At 44.9% G+C, this 19846-nt stretch overlaps 1 protein-coding gene and 1 long non-coding RNA gene across 2 annotated transcripts; both read left to right on the top strand.

Moving 5' to 3' along the window:
* The first annotated feature begins 8493 nt into the window (after positions 1–8493).
* LOC135907521 (uncharacterized) lies at positions 8494–10283 on the top strand. The gene is made up of 2 exons (XR_010566033.2): positions 8494–8757; positions 10142–10283. It is a non-coding gene; the product is annotated as an uncharacterized lncRNA (long non-coding RNA).
* A 1225-nt stretch (positions 10284–11508) lies between these two features.
* On the top strand, positions 11509–19791 carry LOC139047073 (putative nuclease HARBI1). The gene is made up of 2 exons (XM_070521024.1): positions 11509–11925; positions 19708–19791. The coding sequence occupies exons 1-2, from the start codon at positions 11509–11511 to the stop codon at positions 19789–19791; spliced, it is 501 nt and encodes a 166-aa protein (XP_070377125.1).
* Positions 19792–19846: the final 55 nt, after the last annotated feature.

Raw genomic sequence — 19846 nt, 5'->3', positions numbered from 1 at the left:
TAATCCCATGCTCCTCTCATTACTTGCAGCTCTGTGTCTGTGATCGGGAACCCGAAGGTTTATAGCGATGAACGTTTCATACCTGGAAGTGTTCCCATTGAGTAACATAGTAAACGCCAACAGCGGACGCTCGAACCATTTCGCGGCCGAGCTACGGAGCTTCGCCGATTCCACTGGGTTGTAGAGCACATGAAGAAAGTGCGGCTGTGGCTTCGGCTGCGGCTAGCGGCTTGACAGGCGGCATGACCACTGGGCACGACTCAACGCACGCGAAGCCTAGTTAGACAGCACCGCCGGACTCTTCCTGTAAAAATGCACCTCAGCATCGCGTTTGGGTTCTTCTGCCAGCCTCTGCTTCATCGCCGTTTTAGGGTAAGGCAACAGCAAGTTCTTTTGCTCGTCGTTAACGAATTATTCTATTCGCATTTCGTTATGTCACAGTTGGCCTCATGAACGAGTGACGGTGACCTTGCAGCCACGAAAAGCTGCTGCCCATTTGCTACGCTGACTATCATTTCGCATTCTTTTTTTTTTGTTCGCAGCAATGAGAGGTGATTGTAGCAATAACAGTCATGCGGCAGCGTCCGAGCTGAGAGTCAGGTTCGATGCAATGACGAAATCAGAAAATAAAATAAAATATTTCGTTAAAAATGCAGCCTATGAGCACATGCCATTCGGCATAGGTGTATGTTAGGCGCACCGACTGTTAAAGAAGTTTGGTGCTCTACTTTTGCAGAAGAAATGTAGCTATGTCTAAAGCCGTACACGTGCAATATTTGGAGTATAGCAATAATGCGCTGTCCCTGAACATCTGTAGCAGGCCATATGCGCTCGAGCGTTCTTAGCTTTCCTGCATTGGGCTCAAGATACGCGTTTTCATGTTTTGATTGTGTATGGAGTCGTTAACGTAGAAAGTTCCTTGTTTCTTAGCATTTTTAACAGTGCCTATTTAACCAAAAAATTACGCATTACATGAAGGAACGCAGCATCACCCTAATAAAGTTTTGAAGACTCCAATATTGCTGATACGAAGGAACGTAGCGTCTACATTCAGAAGCTTTGAAGCCTCCGGTATTGCTTACCTTCTGTCTGTCATTCTACGTGTTGCAGGAATCTCCACGATTTCCTCAAAATACACTGTACAGCCAAGGGACATCATGCATACTCAAGGGCGAAATTCCAAGTATCAGAAGACGATTGCAAGGCTTCGAAGACAGCAGGTGAAGACTCCCAGCACAAACTGCCTAATTGTAGCTTTGTAATGACGGACATACTGGCTTACACATTCAAGATGAGGATGTTCGTGCGTGCTCAATTATTTTTGCAACCATTCTATTTTGCCGCGCAATCATTCGCATAATTTTGATACCATAATTAACCCTGCTTCGCGGAAGTGCAAGAAAAAAACGTAATATTTTTGTTACTTCTAAAACAATCCAATTTTGAGCAAATTATTTGCTGGCGTGTATATGCAGTTTTTTTTCTCATTGTCTGGATTGTTGCAACACGTCTTCTACGTGTTTTGCTTGCGCAAAGTTATTGCCATCATGCCATTAATTTCCGACTATTCTCCATTACACCGGTGTCACACGACCACCTTCGATCGCGATCAAGTCCGATCCGGATCGAAATTCTCGACTGCTATGGCTCCATCGCGCAGCTTGCCCAAAACAACCAATCGCAACCGAGAAATTCATATCGGATTGGGCTTGATCGCTTTTGAAAGTGACCGTGTGAGACCGGCATTACTTGCATTTCGCCGTTTCTTGCCGTTTTCGTGTGTCTGCGTCTAACAATCTTGCTGTAAGAAATTGTTTTCTGCTCTTTTCGCGTTCTTGAGTGCACCAAGTTGAGTTGTAACTAACGAACATGGCACATTTATTTACTATACACTTTTGGCGTGAGTTAGTAGACGTACAATGTCATACGCGATAAAGTAATACTTCCTCAACAGTTGGCATGATCGTTGGGCTATGTTACAGCCTCAAACAGCAAATATGATTTGAAATGAAACTAACATGAAGTGAAACACCTTTGCGCGCTCGTCGTCACAACATACAAACGCGGTACAACCGCCTGCAGGAAATCACTCGATCTAAACAAGAATATAATAAGAAACGAAACTGAAATTAGGGCCTCCGAGATTCGGCGGCGGGCGCGACCATCATGGAGGCTGATGCGTTTCGCCGTTTCCGCTAGGTGCGCTGAAAGCCAAATTCGGCCGCAGGTGCCTATGGGAATGTCCGCTCTTTACGTTTACTATGTAACTCTATGGTGTGCCTACCAAAAGTATTTTGCAGATTCCGCCTCCTAACTTTCCATACAAGTTTAAAACCCGATGACATTACTCAAAAAAAAGATAGCATTATGTTTTATTAGCTATCCCAATCCATCCTTTGTCGCACATGAGCTGAGACTCCACATTATTCGAATAGCGTTGTTACTGAGATAAATAGAAGACTTAAATGCCTGTATCTGAGATATACCTCCAGTAAATGCCATTAATTAGAATTAAAATTATTATTATTATTATTATTATTATTATTATTATTATTATTATTATTATTATTATTATTATTATTATTATTTAGTGTGTTATGGCGCAAGGGCTAGAACGGCCAAAGAGCGCCAGCAACAATGTTTAGTTGTGCGGCAGAATGTAAATAAACACGAAAGTGGGTATAATGGGTCCCAATGCCTGTGGCGTACTACGGTGGCTGTAAAGGCCTAGGAATTAAAAACATAACGCTTGCATTTCTTGATAGAATTTAAGATGATTATGTATGACTTCGGGTAGCTTAGTGAAGGTGACTTTAAAAGCGGTAAGGTATATTCTTCAAAAAGTTCACATCATTAAGATAACTTAACAGCCGGTCGAGGGGGAACATCGGCTCAGCCGACAGGAAAAAATGCAGGGTACATAGATAAATTATACAATTAATAATATATAATACACAACATATAAAATTATACACGTGGATATTTTTAGGCAAATTCAAAAATCAAATAATTAAAGATAGTTGGTTTGTAGATTATCTTGCCCACGTGCAAATCAGTAACGTAGTAGCTACAAAGGTCTTAATAATTGAGTAGAAATCCAGCGTAGGTACTTTGTCCCCTTCACATGGGTATTGATTTTTTTGAATTCGTAATTTGACTTCGATTCCTAAAGCGGAGCTAGGGCAATGATTCTTGCGCTGCTCGCACTGCTTTTAAGTACAACCAAAACCTATTATCACACATTCTCTTTCAGGATGTTTTCTTCTTCTCTCATCAAATTTTCCAGTATTAAAAGTGTTCCTGTCATTATTCCCGTTGCACTTCATAATTTTTAGTTTAGTACACGTTCTTGGTCACAGTGTAAATTATTTCAAAGTGAATGCCTAGTTGTTAGCGCAATGATTCTTTTATACCGCTGTAATTCCTACTCTTTGGGTGTATTTCTACATGATCAGAATGGAGAAACTGCCATGACCACGATCCAACAAAAACGAGCACATGCTAACGGTTGCGTGACAATGAGCGTATTTCGAGGGTGCAATGACGACGATGATGTAACCACTCGGGCACATTTGCGATTGAATGCCGACAGCTCGATTATGATGAAATGACAATGAAGAAATGAAGTCGATTAAAAGGCGAAGGTGTTATGACGACGACAAAGGGACGACAAAAATGGCGTAGGACGAGTTTGAAACGACGGCAACGTGACGATACCTAGAAGATGATGACGTAAAATGGCGTGACGATGACATAGCAGAAGCAATACAGTCACGTGTACGGCGTGACGATGATGTCACAAACCCAGCGGCATGTCAGCCTAGCCGGTGGCACATACCCAGCTGGAAAAATTAATCGAAACTGTTGTCTGCACAAGAACCGAGTGAGACGAACCACTGTGGATGGCACCAAGGCGTAAGACTTGTCTACGAGCGGAGAATGACTAATGCATGATTAAGATCATTACGCTCCCCATTTATATATATATATATATATATATATATATATATATATATATATATATATATATATATATATATATATATATATATATATATATATATATATATATATATATATATATATATAGTGTTAAAACGAAAGAAATCTAGCATGCGTGCAATGGTTAACATGCTGTGTTCCGAAACGCAACTGCTCCGAAGTCGTCAAGCAGATTTTCCCCAACAATTTGTAGTTTCGTTTCGGTGTGAAATATTATACGTCCTTTATGTCAAAAGAACTAACAGATGCATTCATGTCAGTTTTTTTCTTAAAGAAGATTTTGATTTTCTCTAAATTTTCTCTGAGATTTTCTCAGCGAGTAAAATTTCGAGTTTTTCTTTCAATAAGAGTGCAATCATATCTTACATGTACCATTTTCGGATATTATAACATGCAGATTCTGGATTATGGGTCACATGCCAGAGATGGCTTAGGAAACATAATCAACATAGAAAATGAACAATCTTTTCTTCTTTTCTTGTGAATGCAACAGATAGCGCTGCTTCGATCTAGCTGCCCAAAACATCTGCCGACAAAAGCAAGTGACTCTGAAAGCACAGCAAGAACGGCGAGCACAGATTGCGATCGTCGATGATTGATTGTCGACGATCGTGCGATAACGGACACCCTCACAGATACCAGCTGTCGAATTGACTGGAGTTCACTTATCTGCCGGCATTGATACCTGAACAACAATTCCGGTTTCGGGCGCACGCATTTTCAACGGTAGCTGGCCCACGTCACGTCAGCTGCACTGATCGGCGCGACATTTAATATTATGCTGCAAGTAATCAACCATGCGCGGTCTTGGTGCGGACTCGTTTTATTATTTAGTAAAACTTATTGCGACCGAACTTTACAAGTCCCAATGGAATTGTTGCACGTGCAATTACATAAGGTTGACGCAGGAAGCTTTGTGAAATGAGGAAATGTTTTCTTTGCTCCATGTAAATGCTTGTTCCAGGCTTTTTGTGCATTCATCCAGCGTCGTGCCACCAGGTAAGAAACTGCAGTTCCGTGAAAACCTCCACCGCTAGATATCACCTAAAAAAAATGAATTTCAATCCTGTGTCCTTTTAGTATTTTGACCTTATTGAAACACTGCAGGTAGAGGCGAAACGTTCGAAAGTGGTGACGGGGAGGCATTACAAACAAAAGCAATTCGCTTTCACATACATGGCGTAGAACACACCTGACTCATCCCAAGTACCAGAAAGATATAAGGAAAACATCTTATTTCCAACCATTCCCCATACCCGTCCATTATATCGTGTACTTTAATGTACAAGTAAACCGGCGACTGCGCTTTTCCAAGACACTTTGGCATCAGCCGATGCGATGTTGTGCTACGTACACAGATCTGTGCACAACACAGGCTCTCAGCCAGACCATGCTTGACAAACCGGAATGTCTTGTACCCGGTCTCATGAAAAATCTGTGCGAGCAAAGCCTATTTTAAGTCATCCAAAAGACCGAATGTTTTCCTTAATAGTCCCTGGTTTGTCAGCTCCTCGGCGCTATCTTTTGTGCGTTCTGCCGGCGCAAGCAACACATTCCCCTGTTATCACTCTTGGCAATCGCTCTCATCATTCTCGGCAATCTCTTGACTACCGAATCAAGGTATATATTGTTGTGGGGACGTAAAAAGCGCCACCAACGTTTCCCGCTAACATTCAGTACATGCCAAACTAACTAGTCACCGCGGTCGAGCTGCTTTTTGCTATGTGGCTCACGAAGTCAGACGTAGCAAGCGCGCCATAAAGGAATGCCACTACTTAACGAAATTATTTGCAATGATGTCGGGGGTCAGAGAAAGCCCGGCGAATTTGTCTCAGTAAGAATCAGTACACGCGAAACTTCCTGGCACGGCGGAGCTGCTTTTCGCCAACTGCGCCACAAATCCTGGTGCTACGAGCGTGCCCCAAAATCTACCGAAATAAGTTAAAACAATGATAAAGCCCTTGGAAAGCGTCGCAGTTATCCCCTATAACGAGCCACTAACTCAAACTGCGCCAGGACGGCCCAGCTGTTCTTCGCTGACTGCGCCACAAGTCTCGTTTCTGCGCCGTAAGCCTAGAATTGCTAGAAATACGGAGCAGATTGTGGAGCAAAATTCGTTTCTTTGCGTAGTTCAACAGTACCGTCATAGAGAAAGGAATGCAACATGAGTGGACACTCCCATGGAGCCCAGCAGCCCATTTGACTGCAGCGCGCCAAGCCGTCGGCGTTAATACTTGAACGACACTTCCGATTTCGGTTTTAGACGCGCGCGTTTTGAATACTAGCTGGTGCGCATAATGTCGGCTACGGTTTTCTTTTCGCTAACCGCGCACTGTCTTCGTGCTAAACCATTTTATTATTAACTCGAATTGATTGCGAAAGATATTTACAAGCCTCCATCAAATTTGTGCCACGTGCAATTTCATTAGGACGCAAGACGCCTTGTGAAACGAGGAAATGTTTAGTTTATTCTATATCAATGCTTGTTGAGGGCTTTTTCTGGATTCATCCAGCGTTGTGGCACCAAGTAAGCAGCAGTAGTTCCCGTAGGAAGCTCCACCAGACGACATCAGCTGAAAAAATTCAATTACAAGCAAGTGTCATTTTGGTATTAACATATAAGAATGCGTGTAGAGGCGAAGCGTGTGAAATTGGCGAATGGGGGGCTTCACAAACAAAAGCAATTCGCTTTTACATAGACGGCGTAGAACATACCCAACTCATCCCAAACAATACCGTACACACCACGAAAACATTCTATTTCCAAGCATTCTACTCTTCAGGGGCTTCATTTCCTGCACATTAATAGCTCGAATACACGGGCTACTGCACCTTTCCAGAACCTGGCTACAACCGACGCGATTGTACGCTACGAATACACAGAGGTGGCCACAACACAGGCTCAAAACCAGACCATGTTGGACGCTGGCAGAATTCCTTTTACTCGCACTCAAGACAAATGCGTGGGCACCATTTAGAAGACAGAATTTTCGAGTTACTAGTTCCTGGCGTTTGAGCTCCTTGGCGTTATCTTTTGCGCGTTCTGCCGGGACGAGCAACACAATCCCGTGTTATCACTATTGACAGTTGCTCGTTGCGTTTTCCACAATCGTGAGTACCGAAAGCAGGCTTAAATTGTTGTGTGGTAACACGAATGTTCACGAACTTGTCGCAGAAAGATTCAGGGCCGGTATTTTGTAGCGATGACTTTTCCGATTCTATTCTTTTTCAGACTTTTCGCGCTTGGCCAGTGGCCAGAGCGACGGTCTGCCCACATTATCAACTGGATCAGGCGGCCGTGTGTGGTGGATGCTAAGAATAGCATAGAATAAGGCATAAGGCATCGCTACAAATAAGCGGCCCTGTACGCGTCGAACTAACTTTGTCACCACGGCCGAGCTGCTTTTCGCTGCGTCACGACAGGCGCGGCGAGCGTGCCTCATATGTAGCAAAAAAAGTATTGAAAATAATTTTCAACAATGTTGGGCTTCAGAGAAAGCGCCATGAACTTGTCTTGTTAGTCCATTAAAGCGCGAAACCAAACTGCGCACTACGGCCGAGCTGCTTTTCGCTAACCGCGTCACAGTGCCAGGCAGCCCCACTGCGCTTTAAAAGTGCCCCGAAAGGTAACGAAATTAGTCACAATAATGTTGGCGGTGAGAGGAAACGCCAAAACTTTTCGCAGTAAAATTTAGTACATGCAAAACTGCATCACAGCACCTTGTCTGACTAGCGAGTTCAAAAATTACAGAAATTAGTTAAAATAGTATTGGGGCTCATAGAAAGTGTCGGAAACATCGCCGAAGATGATTCATTATTTCAAATTACCTGCACCACCAATGGCCGCGCTGTTTTTCGCTAACTGCCTCACAAGTATAGCGTGGGTGCGGTGCCGTAAGCCTAATTGCTTAAAATGCGTCGCAGACTGTCGAAAAAGATTGCTCACCTTGCCGTAGTCGAATAGTGCAGCGGTGCCATGCCGAAGTTGAGCAGGAACGCAAGTATTTGCAGGGAGCCCCGTAAACCAGGCTAAATTCAAACATAGAAAAACAAGCCGAACAGGCCAACGCTGCAGATGGGCGGCCGGCCTCTCTCAGTTCGGCGGTGTCTGACAAATGACGCATGCACCTGGCTTGTCATTCGGCAATTCGCCTGTCGCTAGGCGACGGAAGTGAGCCGCAAAGTATTATTTATACACAGATATATTTACTTTTGCCGGGAAAGAATGAAAAAATAAAACAATCCCTGTTAACGTCATTTCATATACTATTTCTTTTCGATGCTCGCGGCAGCAAGCGGTCGGCGTTGTTACTATAGCATGACGTACTTCCTGTTGCCAGTTTTGGCCGATTAACCCCTCTTGTCATATTCTTTTCTTATAGCACCATAGAGAAAGAAAAAGACTAAGAGCGGACACTCCGAGAAATCTGGCCTCAGGAACTACGTCACGGGTACGTAACGAACGAATGCTCTCATCAAACGCCAGGGGACGCAGGCGCAAAAAAAGAAAATGTTGTAATGAATTCTGCTCAATCGCTTTACAAAATAATAATTATACACCCAAATTTGGCGTGTTTCTGATACATAAGAACAGAATTTATCGAGAACACCTTCCGTGCTTTTTGTTCTTCATTCGTACTGCCATCAACACCAATCACCATTCGTCCATGGAGAAGAAATCAACGACACCAGCGGCGTGCCAGCGGGAACGTCTCGTGAACGTCGGCTGCGGCGGTGTTCTTGTGTGTGAGAAAGGTGAGTCACGTTTTTAAGCGAAGCTTGGAGTAATTGACTTGTGAGCGCGACGAGGTTCGCTAAAAAAAGCAGTTTGCGGCTCTATATGAGGCGGCGAGACGCGAACATTGCGAAAAGCATCCCCCCTCAAGAAACGCGTAGCAAGAGGGCTGTACTAGCTGTACTTCCTTGCTATCTCCACCGAGAACGGCATAATCTTTGTTGGTTGCGTTCCGTGAAAATAATCAAACGACGCGAAGCTGCCATTACCTTCCACCGATTCACGGCTGTGCACTGCACTGCGACTCGCAGCTTGTCAGACGCCATCGAGACGCTGCGTCTAGGTTTGCGAGGGTAAACCGTTCTTGCCCAGCGCTGTTTGCGATAACCGCGGTATCGGCGTTCCATTGAACTAGTTCGTGTTGGCGGATTAAAAATGATCTGCTGGACAACGCTTAAGGTCGATATCATGAATTGCGCATTTCAGGAAAATTCCGGTTTCGAGAAAATTGAATTCCTAAACCGCGTTTAAATGATCGCGTCACGGTTGACGGTCTTTTCGTTGGCCCGTTCTAGAGGCTGACGAACGCTGGAAAGAACATAAGACGCCACGCTGATTCAGTCCGAAAACGGCGTTCCGGGGACGGGCGCTACCTAAATAAAGCAGGACGTGAGGCACGCTGTAGCGAAGTTTTGCTTGCTCGTTTCCTTTATAGAGTAAGGGCTCCTGAATATTTTAACGATATTGCTTCCAAACAATGGCATGTGACATAAACAGCGAGCATAGCTTATTGCGTTTGGTACTTTAGCGAGGTGTGTATCTAAGGCGCACGGACGGACGCTGGTGTATGCGTCCGTGCGGATTGTTTATACAGAAAAGTAACAGTGGAGAAAAGTCACCAGTGACTACTGCACGTACTTATTGCGGCGGCCGTGTTGGGAAGTACTGCGCATTCTAGTAATTTTCGGTTCCTTATCATTTTTTTTGTGGCGGAGACATTGCACAACGTATTGTCGCGTAGGCGTGGCGTGGCGCGCATTTGAACAAAGGCCTCGTATTTGGACGTTTCGAATGTATCTTCATCACGCTTATGTGAACTGCTATTTTGCCTACCAATGTACTCCTTATACTGAGTACGTACAGGGGTGTCCAAAACTTCACAGGCCGCGATGCCCTCCATGGGATTAAATGGGAAAGCGGCCTGGGAACTTTTGAACACCGCTGTACGGGGTATCAACATTTATCCTTGTAAGTCCGGGTTATATGGGTCAGAGGTCAGGATGTGTCGGTGGTTTTATATTATGCATCGGTTCGCTCTTCATTCAAAGCGGTTTCCTGGTACAGTTATGACGTGTGCATATGTTTTTGGTAAATAATGAAGCGTGCACTTATTGACATTTTCAGACCGTGCTGATGCCATGCCGTCCGGCGGTCCAAGCTACGGCAGCTACTGCAGTGTGTCGTGGTGCTTTGACAACGGCAGAACCCAGAAGAAGCCTATCTTGACTTGCAATAAAAACATTGCGGAAACTCTGTCTCTTTGATACATATGCGCGCTTGTACCAAAACACAAAAGACAAGCGCGATGGATAAAGCCGTAGTGAATTATGATTACCTCTATCTCCATCTGTTACAACTTAATCGAAATAAAAATTGCGTCACTACCTCAATTAACACCAAATATTGAACTAGACAAAAGAGTGAATCGCTAAATCAAAGCGACAAATAAAAGCGTTGCCATTTGGGTGACGAAAAGTGGTCTGAAATGACAAGCTTCCGCGACAGCCCAAAGTCGGTTACGCGGGGTAATCCAAATTTCGCGCCAGCGGAACCGAAACAGGAAGTGCAGGCCAGTTGCTCTCATCAACCGCCAGGTGCGCTAGGTTCGATTGGGCCGCTGGGGGTGTATGGGAGTGGCCGCTCTTAACTGTTTTTTCTTTCTCTATGACAGCACCGTGTCAAAGGGCAAATGAACGTGAAAATACGCTGGGATAGAAACAAATCCACGACGCCTGGGATTCGAAGCGGTAATGGAGCCAACTTTCAATCGCTCAACTCTACATGCCATCGTTCATGATACCCAGAGTTGCTCTGGCAGCATTTATGAGTTTTCCACAAATAATACGTATTTGTCTAAGCGTCCTGAGCAGCTAGGATACTTCCGAAAACTACTTCGCAACGTCCAAAGGTCTCTTATCTAAACTTGCCACGCAAGACATTTATAGAGCAACACTGAAGATTTTTTCCCCCTGTCAACGCATTACCATCTTTAGGTTCCCGCCATCCGCGTGTCAAGCGCTTCTATACCCTCGGACAAATTTCCGCGGCTGTGAAGGAAAAAATTGGCAGTGGCTCGACTATGCCAGGATATACGTAGCGAAAGCTAAGGAATAGCATGGTTAGGTTTGGTTAACCTTGGGTGCGATTACGTAGGGATTTTATTACTTTCTTTATGTCTGTTGTCGCCATCACCGCACATCCATTGGTCGAAAATGACCGGGCCACGCCCATTTTGTCTGTCAATCACACGACTTCAGGAACCCGCGAAAACCAGAAACGTCATAGTGACGTTGACACATTCATAACGTGGAGCATAAGGCATGGATTTTTTGGCACGGCCAGAGGCAGGTTCGTTTCCGAAGGAATAAAAAATGGCTGCCGCGCTCATCGCTATGACCATGGCTCTTCGCCGTCGCCGACGTGAACACGGAGAGCCAGGCGACGTGCTTTACAAGCCGGATGATTATTTTCGACGGCATTTTTTCCTCTCGATGGGAACGGTGCTGTTGTTGTGCGAGCAACTGGCGGGGGAACTAAAAGCGAAGCGAGCGACGGGACTGTCGGTGGAGCGGATAGTGTTGTGTGCGCTGCGCTTCTTTGCCACCAGGAGCTTCCAAGAGTCTGTTGGGAGTGAGGAGACGATTCGTGCGTCGCTGTCGACGGTCAGTGAGTGCGTGCGACGCGTTGCAGAGGCTGTTGTGAACGCAGGGGCGCCAGACAATTGGGTCCATGTTCCCAAGACTACCGAGGAAAAGGCAGCCATGAAGGAGGGTTTTCTTCCGCGTGGTGCAATCTCCGGCGTCATCAGTTGCATCGACGGCACCTTCATAGCCATTGTCGCATCCAAGGGTGAGCGCAAGGCTGCATTCATGTGCCGTAAGGGATACTACGCCCTGAACTGCATGTTTGTAAGTAAACCTCACGTTTTCTGGTGCGGATCCTTTTGTTGCTCTTGTCGATGGGCACTTTCTCTGTTTACATTTCATATCTGCGACGCGGACACGAAGATCCTGGCCGCGGACCCTCTGCGACCGGGGTCGGACCACGACGCGTTCGTTTGGCAGACGACATGGCTGCGCCGGCAGTTCCAAGCGGGGTGCATTCTGAATACCGCGGAATATACCTCCTCGGTGAGACTAAACATTTCTTTTTTTGGCGCAGTCACGCTTCAGAAGCGCAGCACGCCGCCTCCGCTCCAACCCAAACATTTAACGAAATTACAAGCACATCATTAAGGCACGAGTAAAATGAAATGAAGATATTGACTGCCACCATTGGCAAATTTCGAAGTGTTCGAAGCCCTATTATTGATTTATTTGAGTCTAAAGCTGCGCATGCTTTAGGATTCCTCCCGAGGCTCAGGAGCTGGTGCTATGGGCTACGCACAGACAGTACAATGATATATTATATATTTATGCCCCCGTATGATATAATTTCAGTGCGTCGTGTGTTCAGGAAGCCCTACGTATAAAATTAGACCCTTGGTCCTTTTAGAATCTGAAGCCCTGCGTATGTGCCTGGGACTCCCAAAGTTTGTAGCCATCAACGTTATATAGCAGATAGCGTGCTTGCCAACAATGCTTTGCAGATACTTCATCCCAACCATAAAAGCATTTTCAAAACTTTGCGAGGTTATAGCGAGACGATCGCGATCTGTTTTCTAATTGATTCGAATAACTTGTTTGTGGCAGAGTGGTCGAGGTAACGCATTTATCGAATTTCTCACTCAAGTGACGGCCTCATATGAGTTACGCACGGGACCCGGTAGTAGGATCCACTTCAATTTCAAAGCCTGAGTCCTCTTGTACCATCAATATTCTGGCTTCCCTAGGTGGTGCAATCTTCTTTATGATATTCTTTTATACTTCGCTATCCCTGTACTCTATAACAAGCGAAGTGTATTCCTGTACTTCGCCTTTCGAGAAAAACTGCAGCATATCTCCCGCTTCCTTTTTCTTTCCTGTTTTCTTGTGAGTCCGAGTACGAGCGTTAGCGCATTACTGTTGTTTATGCTGATTACGAGTAAGTCGGGCTTCGCCTCATTTCGGTTACTGAGGTAACGGTAACCGAAATGAGTTGCAGGCTGCCCCAACTATGATGCAGAAAGATTAAAAAAAAACAGCAATTGTGTTACTCGAAGAACACCTAGTCCTTACTGTTTCCGGTAAAGAGGAATAGCCGCCAGCAATACCTTCGGTTCTGATATTCAATTAGGTATGGTGAGTCGTGGTATAGGAAACTTTATTCAGGTCCTTCAGGTCGCGCTAGATTCCTAAATGAAAGCGTTTAATTAGGTATCGATGATTATCGTCTAAATCGCAATAACTACTTTCGTAATTTTGAAAGGGTCAATGAGGCATTTGTATGCACTCCAAAATTACATCTAACCGTGGTATCTTCAGCGATGTACTAATTGGACACAATTTTTTTCCAACTGGTAAAGAAACCTTACGAAGCTTGAAAATTACCACGTGAGTGCACTTCAACCCACATCATAAAACTGCATTCTCAAATACGCTGATTAAAACAACTACTTTGTTTGTCGTAAACGGGAGGAGACAGCGCATCACCTTGACAATTGTATGGATGTATCACCAACAGCAGGTTTCGCAGCTTCGCAGCTATTCCTCCGTCTCGTTTCTACTTCTCACTAAGTGTTCGTCCATCAAGTGCGACTGATCACATTGATAAGACAAGTCCCTTGATAACGCAACCGAAGCACTTCTCTGACCACGCACGAAATGTGAGAAACATGTAATAGGCATAAAATGTTTAATAATCCCGGCTTTGCGCGCACCGCATCGACAGAGCGCGCGCAGCGAAATTTCTCGCAAGAAAGTTGCTGCGAACCGAAGCCTAAAAAAAGGGCCAGTTTCATTTTCATAAGAGCGTATACGTACTTTCAAAAACAGCTTCGTGGAAAGAAATCAAAGCGAAGTGGAAGAAGTAGTTTTAGGCAGCAGCCGCGAGCGAAGTCACGTTCTTTTTTCCTATCGCTTCAAGCAAGAGCGGCAAGTACACTGCACGCAGAATAGTACGAGTCATCTGCATATGCTTGCATGCAAAGTGCGCACTTATTTGTGGATTTGAAGCTGCCCTGCCCCTCCCCTCTCTTCCGAGTTGCCACACCGCTTTTCTCATTATTAAAGCGCGAAATGAAGCCTCAATTGTCCGTTGCCGTTCCGCCCAGTAGCGAACTGGGCAGTTGCTGCTGGTGCACCAACACCGCCACCCCCCCTCTCTCTCCCATCTCGCCATGACCTTTTGAGCGACGGAAGACGGCGCACTTGCTCTCCGCTTTCCTCCTTCGTGCACGCTAGATTCGATTTCTCTCGCGTGCTTTCACTCGCACGTACAGCATACGACGCACGGCGAAGGTGTTATCGCCCCTGGGCTTATACGGAACATCACGGCGTCGCGGACAGAGATGGCGCAAGTGCGCCTGCAGTGTCCATATGTGTTCTATCGCAATAGAAGTGTTTTTCCGGGTGTGAAAGTAGCACGCGAATATGGCAAAATTGTCGCGCGTCTGGCCGCTTGAGGGAGTTTGTATGTATTCGCGGGATTCTTTTCTTTTACACGCTCGGAAAAGCAATTTTATGCAACATGGATTCAGCAACAGCAAACTGTATTGGGAATTTCTGATGTTCCTCAGCAATTTTCTCATTGACACTTTTCATATGTAATAATTATGAATTTGATTAATAAAAGGAATAATAATCTAATTAGGGGAATGCAGAAAAAAGATAATCTGAGTATCTCCATGAGACGGCTAACAACACTACCTTGGTTCTGTCTGGCTACGTAGCGTTTGCACGTTTATAAAGTTTCCCTCAATTTAAATCAAACGTCTTGTATTAGTACTTACAAGACCTCAAAGTAGAGGGCAGTTCAATTTCACAGCAAGACTCTTCTGCACGACCAAGAATCTCTGGGGTATATTGGTGGCCTAATCTTCCTTCGTGGAATTGTTTTACACTGGGGTAAAGCTGCTTCGCCTTTCCGGCTGAACTGCAGCCTCTCTATTTCTTTCCTATTTTTTTTTACTGTGAGTCGGTGTATAAGCGCTGCTGGGAATGACTGCTATGGATTCGGATTTCCAGTAATTACGGCTTGACCTCATTTCGGTTACTGAGCTGGTTATATACTTACGACCTTTACATGCAAGTGATGATGTTTCCGTCGATAACAAATATAATTTATTAAAAGAACTTTCTTTTTTCGTGAGTCGTTAGCTTAGCTCACAAGAAAAGGAAGCAATAATAACGCACACATCATTCACGTGAATTTCACACGACGTTGAGGAAATACTCTGCCGAAAGGGCCAGTGAAGTCTTCAGGAGTTTTTGAAGTTCACAAATGCGCTCAAAGGAATTTGAAGTGAGATCAACATACACCAAGATATTTCTTATCTAGGCACAGGCTATCCATACACTTATAAATAATCATGAGTTGGCTACCTCCTTTTCTTGACAAGATACAATAAAATTTGCGCTGTGCATATATCTAAATACATTATCTACAGTGGAAATTAGAAAAAAAGAAGTGTGTCCGAGGAATACAACAATGCCCAATACTAAATTAGGGCGAAGCTCTCTGCGTGTTTGTGTTTCGCGATTTATTCAGGCAAATAACTTGAAGCAGAAATTACTGCACCGACTGGCAGCGGGCCAGTGCCATCAGTGCCTTCACAGGGGGAGGGGCGCTATGGGAACTCTGGCATGATGAGCGTGATCCGAGTTGGCTGCGGTAGAACAGAACGACCGTGCGAGCTGTGGACACGAGCGCGTCTAGTGAGCGCGTTTGGCATTTAGTCGGGTGTGCTGCCGCTGCGCCTGCTTCCCGCTATCATGAACCGCGGCGAGGGAAACGCGCTCAAACGTCAATCCCCACCGCCTGTGTGGCTGCCCTGTCACCTTTTAAGAGGAAGCTGTCGCTCGGGTGCTCCTATCTAGATACATTTGAAAGGAGAATTCGTTTTTCTCGGCAACCAGTGCACCAAATTTGGCGAGGTTTGATGCATTCGAAATAAAGCGTCATTATCTAGTGACGATTGGTTTCGTATATTCGATTCGTATGTTCGAAAATGGGCGAAAATTGAAAATTTCCACAACAGGAAGTTAGAAGTTTACAACTGTGTAACTCAGCAAAGAAACATGACGTGACAATTCCGTCAATCGCATCTGATAGTACATCTAACGCGGACAAAATCGATATGTTGGACGTAAATCTAAATATATATTGTAATATGGCAATACCGCTTTTGCAGAACCCTTGTGCACAACGTAAAAAATATTAGGAAGGTTTAAATTGATATATCTAATTTGTCCGCTTTGAATGGTCTAATCGATGCCGTTTACAGAACCATGATATCTGTTCTTGATTCAGAGCTAATAATATATAAACTTCGTGCATCTATTTTTTTTCAAACTTCTGAATTTTTGAAAAACCTTTTCAAAAAATTTAGTCTCTAAATCAACATTGCGCTTCCAAACTAACTAGAATGTAGCTTTCTCTCTCAAATACAACAAATCTCTTTAATATCGTTGGCGGGAGGTGGTTAGCTTGCAAAAGAGTTTTTGCATTTTACATGTATTTGAATAGGCCGCGTCAGAGTTGGGCTCGAGCTAAAGCTTCCTCTTAAGCGGTACCACATCCTGCCTGATGCTATGTTCGTTTGTACGAGAGACGTTTGAGTGCCCTGCATTCACGACGCGCAAGCAGGCATGTCACGTGGTATCTTTCTTTTAGTGTATTTCACGGGCATCTGCAGTAAGCAGACAGTCACTAATACCCAATGGATAGTTGGAAAGTGTTTAATGAGAAGTTTTGGAAAGCGCTCTACAACATTCTAATTGGAATCTTTTTCCTAACTTCGTTGCTTCCATAGTTGGTAAATCAATCTTGGCGGATTATACAATTCAGCAGTGTACAAAAAATATTGTCACTTATTACATGCAATAGACAGCAGCATGCATTGGGACGCGTCGTGTTACAGAGAGCATCGGCTTATTTTTCAACTGTGGCTAAAATTGGCTAGGACACCCGGTGCGCGCATCCTTTCTTGCTCTCCTCATTATCGTCCATCACAATTTCTTGTTCCCTTTATATTGCGCTCTCTTCAGCATAGGATGCCACAGCATCCTAGATCATGCCAACTTTTCTGCCTTCCCTTGAATAAATTGCCCCACTCTCCCAGCAATATACTTCAGCAGAAAGACCATTTGGCTATCCTTGATCTTTGAAACTGACCATCTGATTTTTTTGCGATGTGTCTGTGGTTTAAAGCAAAGCAATTATTCTACCGCCGTGCCTCAGAATAATGCCTCCCGAAAAATGCAAGAAGAATCACCGCTAAGTGAAATATGCGTGTTGTGGAAGCACGGCGAGTCCAACCGAGAGATAACATTACATGTCGCAGCATACCACGTTTCAAGAGTGGTCTAAACATGTACGAGGTAACAAAATTGTGTCATCGGGGATTGAAACCTTAAAATTAACGTTGAAGACAGCCATTGCGGTATTTGAGGATGGTCTGCTAGGATACGCCGTAGATACAAAGAAGTTGAATAGAACGTGAATAGCAGATATCAGATTAACAGGATTAACATAAAAAACACACGGTGAACAAGCCTGAGAGGCGAATACTGCACACACGAAAAAGTTTGGAAGATTGTCGTGCAGACTGGATAGCATATTCACCACGGCACATTGCTTTGGAGCCAACTCACATCCGCTTAACGCAACGTGGCATCGTTCATAGTCCCAGCAGTTGCTCTGGCTGCATTTGTGACTTTCCGTCAAATATTTCATCTGCGTCTGATCATCTCGGGCAATAGGGCAGCTTTTCCAAACCATGTGGGAAGACAGAAGAGTCTGTTATCTGTATGTGCAGAAAGCGCGTCTACAGGGCAACTCCGGCTATTATTTGACAATGTCGAGGTAATGACATGTTTTAGGTGCCTGAGACCGCTCCTGTCATGCGTTTTGTAGAATTGTTCCGCAAATTCGAAACTGATTTCCAATGAGCAAATAAGCGCAAATTCTAAACCGAAACATGACAGAGCCAGCGAGCCAACATCTTCGTGTGAGGTTAAGAGGGGTACACCAGCAGGAAAAGCGCACAAGGCGCGCCGATCACGTCAGCGTGGAGAACGAAAGCAGTCAAAAGCAGACGCTCAGGAGATTTGAGACAGCGCCTGACCATTGGCCCATTGTCTTAGGGGGACAATGCGGCACAAGTTCTGCGGAGCTGTCAAACAGTTACAGCTATGATTCCGACGAATTCAGTAGCCATGAGTCGTCGTTCGCAATTGGCCGGACACCACGACAAGCAACACCCATGGCAAGACCTCCCGTTTCAACATACTAGTACAGCCCTAACCATTGATCTAATACGTGCTGTTTGCTATCTTCGGTGTTAGAACCCTTCTCAGGGAACCTTTCGCGTACTCCCTATCAGATGTTGTGGAACGCGGCTATCCGCATTTGTATGTCAATTTATGGAGCGCACTATTTCGCCGGAAGAACTTCTCTGAGTGTGCAAAGCGCTTACCGGTGCATTTTGTTACGGAGACATCGTACATCGACCGGTCATCGTTCTGTTGATATATTACGCAGGCAGCACGGCACTGACATCAAGTAATGTTAGAACATAGTAAAGCACGCTAATTCTGCACGCGTAACCTATGTCGCATCAGTCCGAGTCACGCTGGTATGAGTGTCCGGACACCTTCCCCAATAGCGACCGGGAGACCGTAGGACATGTTCTTATTCTGGCTACGTATACCATTACTTGTACTCTTTTGATACACACAATGTATGTTCTACATAAGTTATAGATCGATTGCTGCATTGCGCGAGTGATCGTTCATTTAGAGTGGTAATATTTTTCACGCGGAAATGCGGATGCATATACTTACACCATTGGTAGCTGAACCAGGAGGTTGTTCATGCTGTTGTATTGAAGGGGTCTCCGCTTTTTACAAATTTGCGATACGAGGCGAACAGTGCACCTTGGAAGCTAAATAATGAGTCAGCCAAAAATATTTAAAGATTCACCCATCGGCAAAGATATAAATTAGGCAAGTACCGGTGAGCGCCACTGGCAGCTTCGAGACCGGGAACCTACCGATGTTGATAGTGCGCCGTGTCTTCGCTTCTCTCTTTTTGTGTATGCACTGTGTGAAAAGAAATTTGTTTATTTCAGATCCGTATAGTCAGGGCGGAACGACAAAATTGGTTTTCTTCACTCGAATGGCTTAAGTAGCTCCAGGTCAGCCGCTCACAGCCGCCAGTACTATACACGCGCCAAGTCGACGACTGTGATTGGCCTAACATGGACCTAACATGATCGACGTTGGCTCAGACTTTGTGCAGGCTGGCGATGTCTTAAATTTGCGCAGCCAATAATTCAACACCACCTACCTCCCATCAGTTGCCCTTCCAAAAAGAGCGTAATTTCTCGCGACAGCAACTTCGCACGCCAGACCTTATTTCATGTTCGCCGGCTCGACCACGCTGTTGTCGGCTATAAATTCCCAGAATGCTCTGTGCATGGCGCCATTTGCATCGTAACAGAAAGTGACCAGCATCCGAGGAATAACATAAGCAGGTGATCCGAAGCAAATGGGTAAATTACTGTGCAATAAATCTGTGCGGCTCTGAAACCTGCTTGTTTCTTTTTTTAGGACCTGACGGGTCTGTGGAGAGGAAAGTACCCAGGGAATGCAACACCCATGGACACCAAAAATGCCGGAGTTGCCCTTTCATAAAGAAGGCGCAACATTGAAGATGGTATTTTAGAATAGCTTGGATGTGAGGTTTGTG

This window comes from Dermacentor albipictus, chromosome 6, assembly GCF_038994185.2.
Source record: "Dermacentor albipictus isolate Rhodes 1998 colony chromosome 6, USDA_Dalb.pri_finalv2, whole genome shotgun sequence".
In the NCBI taxonomy this organism is placed as follows: Eukaryota; Metazoa; Arthropoda; class Arachnida; order Ixodida; family Ixodidae; genus Dermacentor; species Dermacentor albipictus.
Note: the sequence above shows the minus strand (reverse complement) of the source record. Positions and strands in the feature narration are given on the sequence as shown.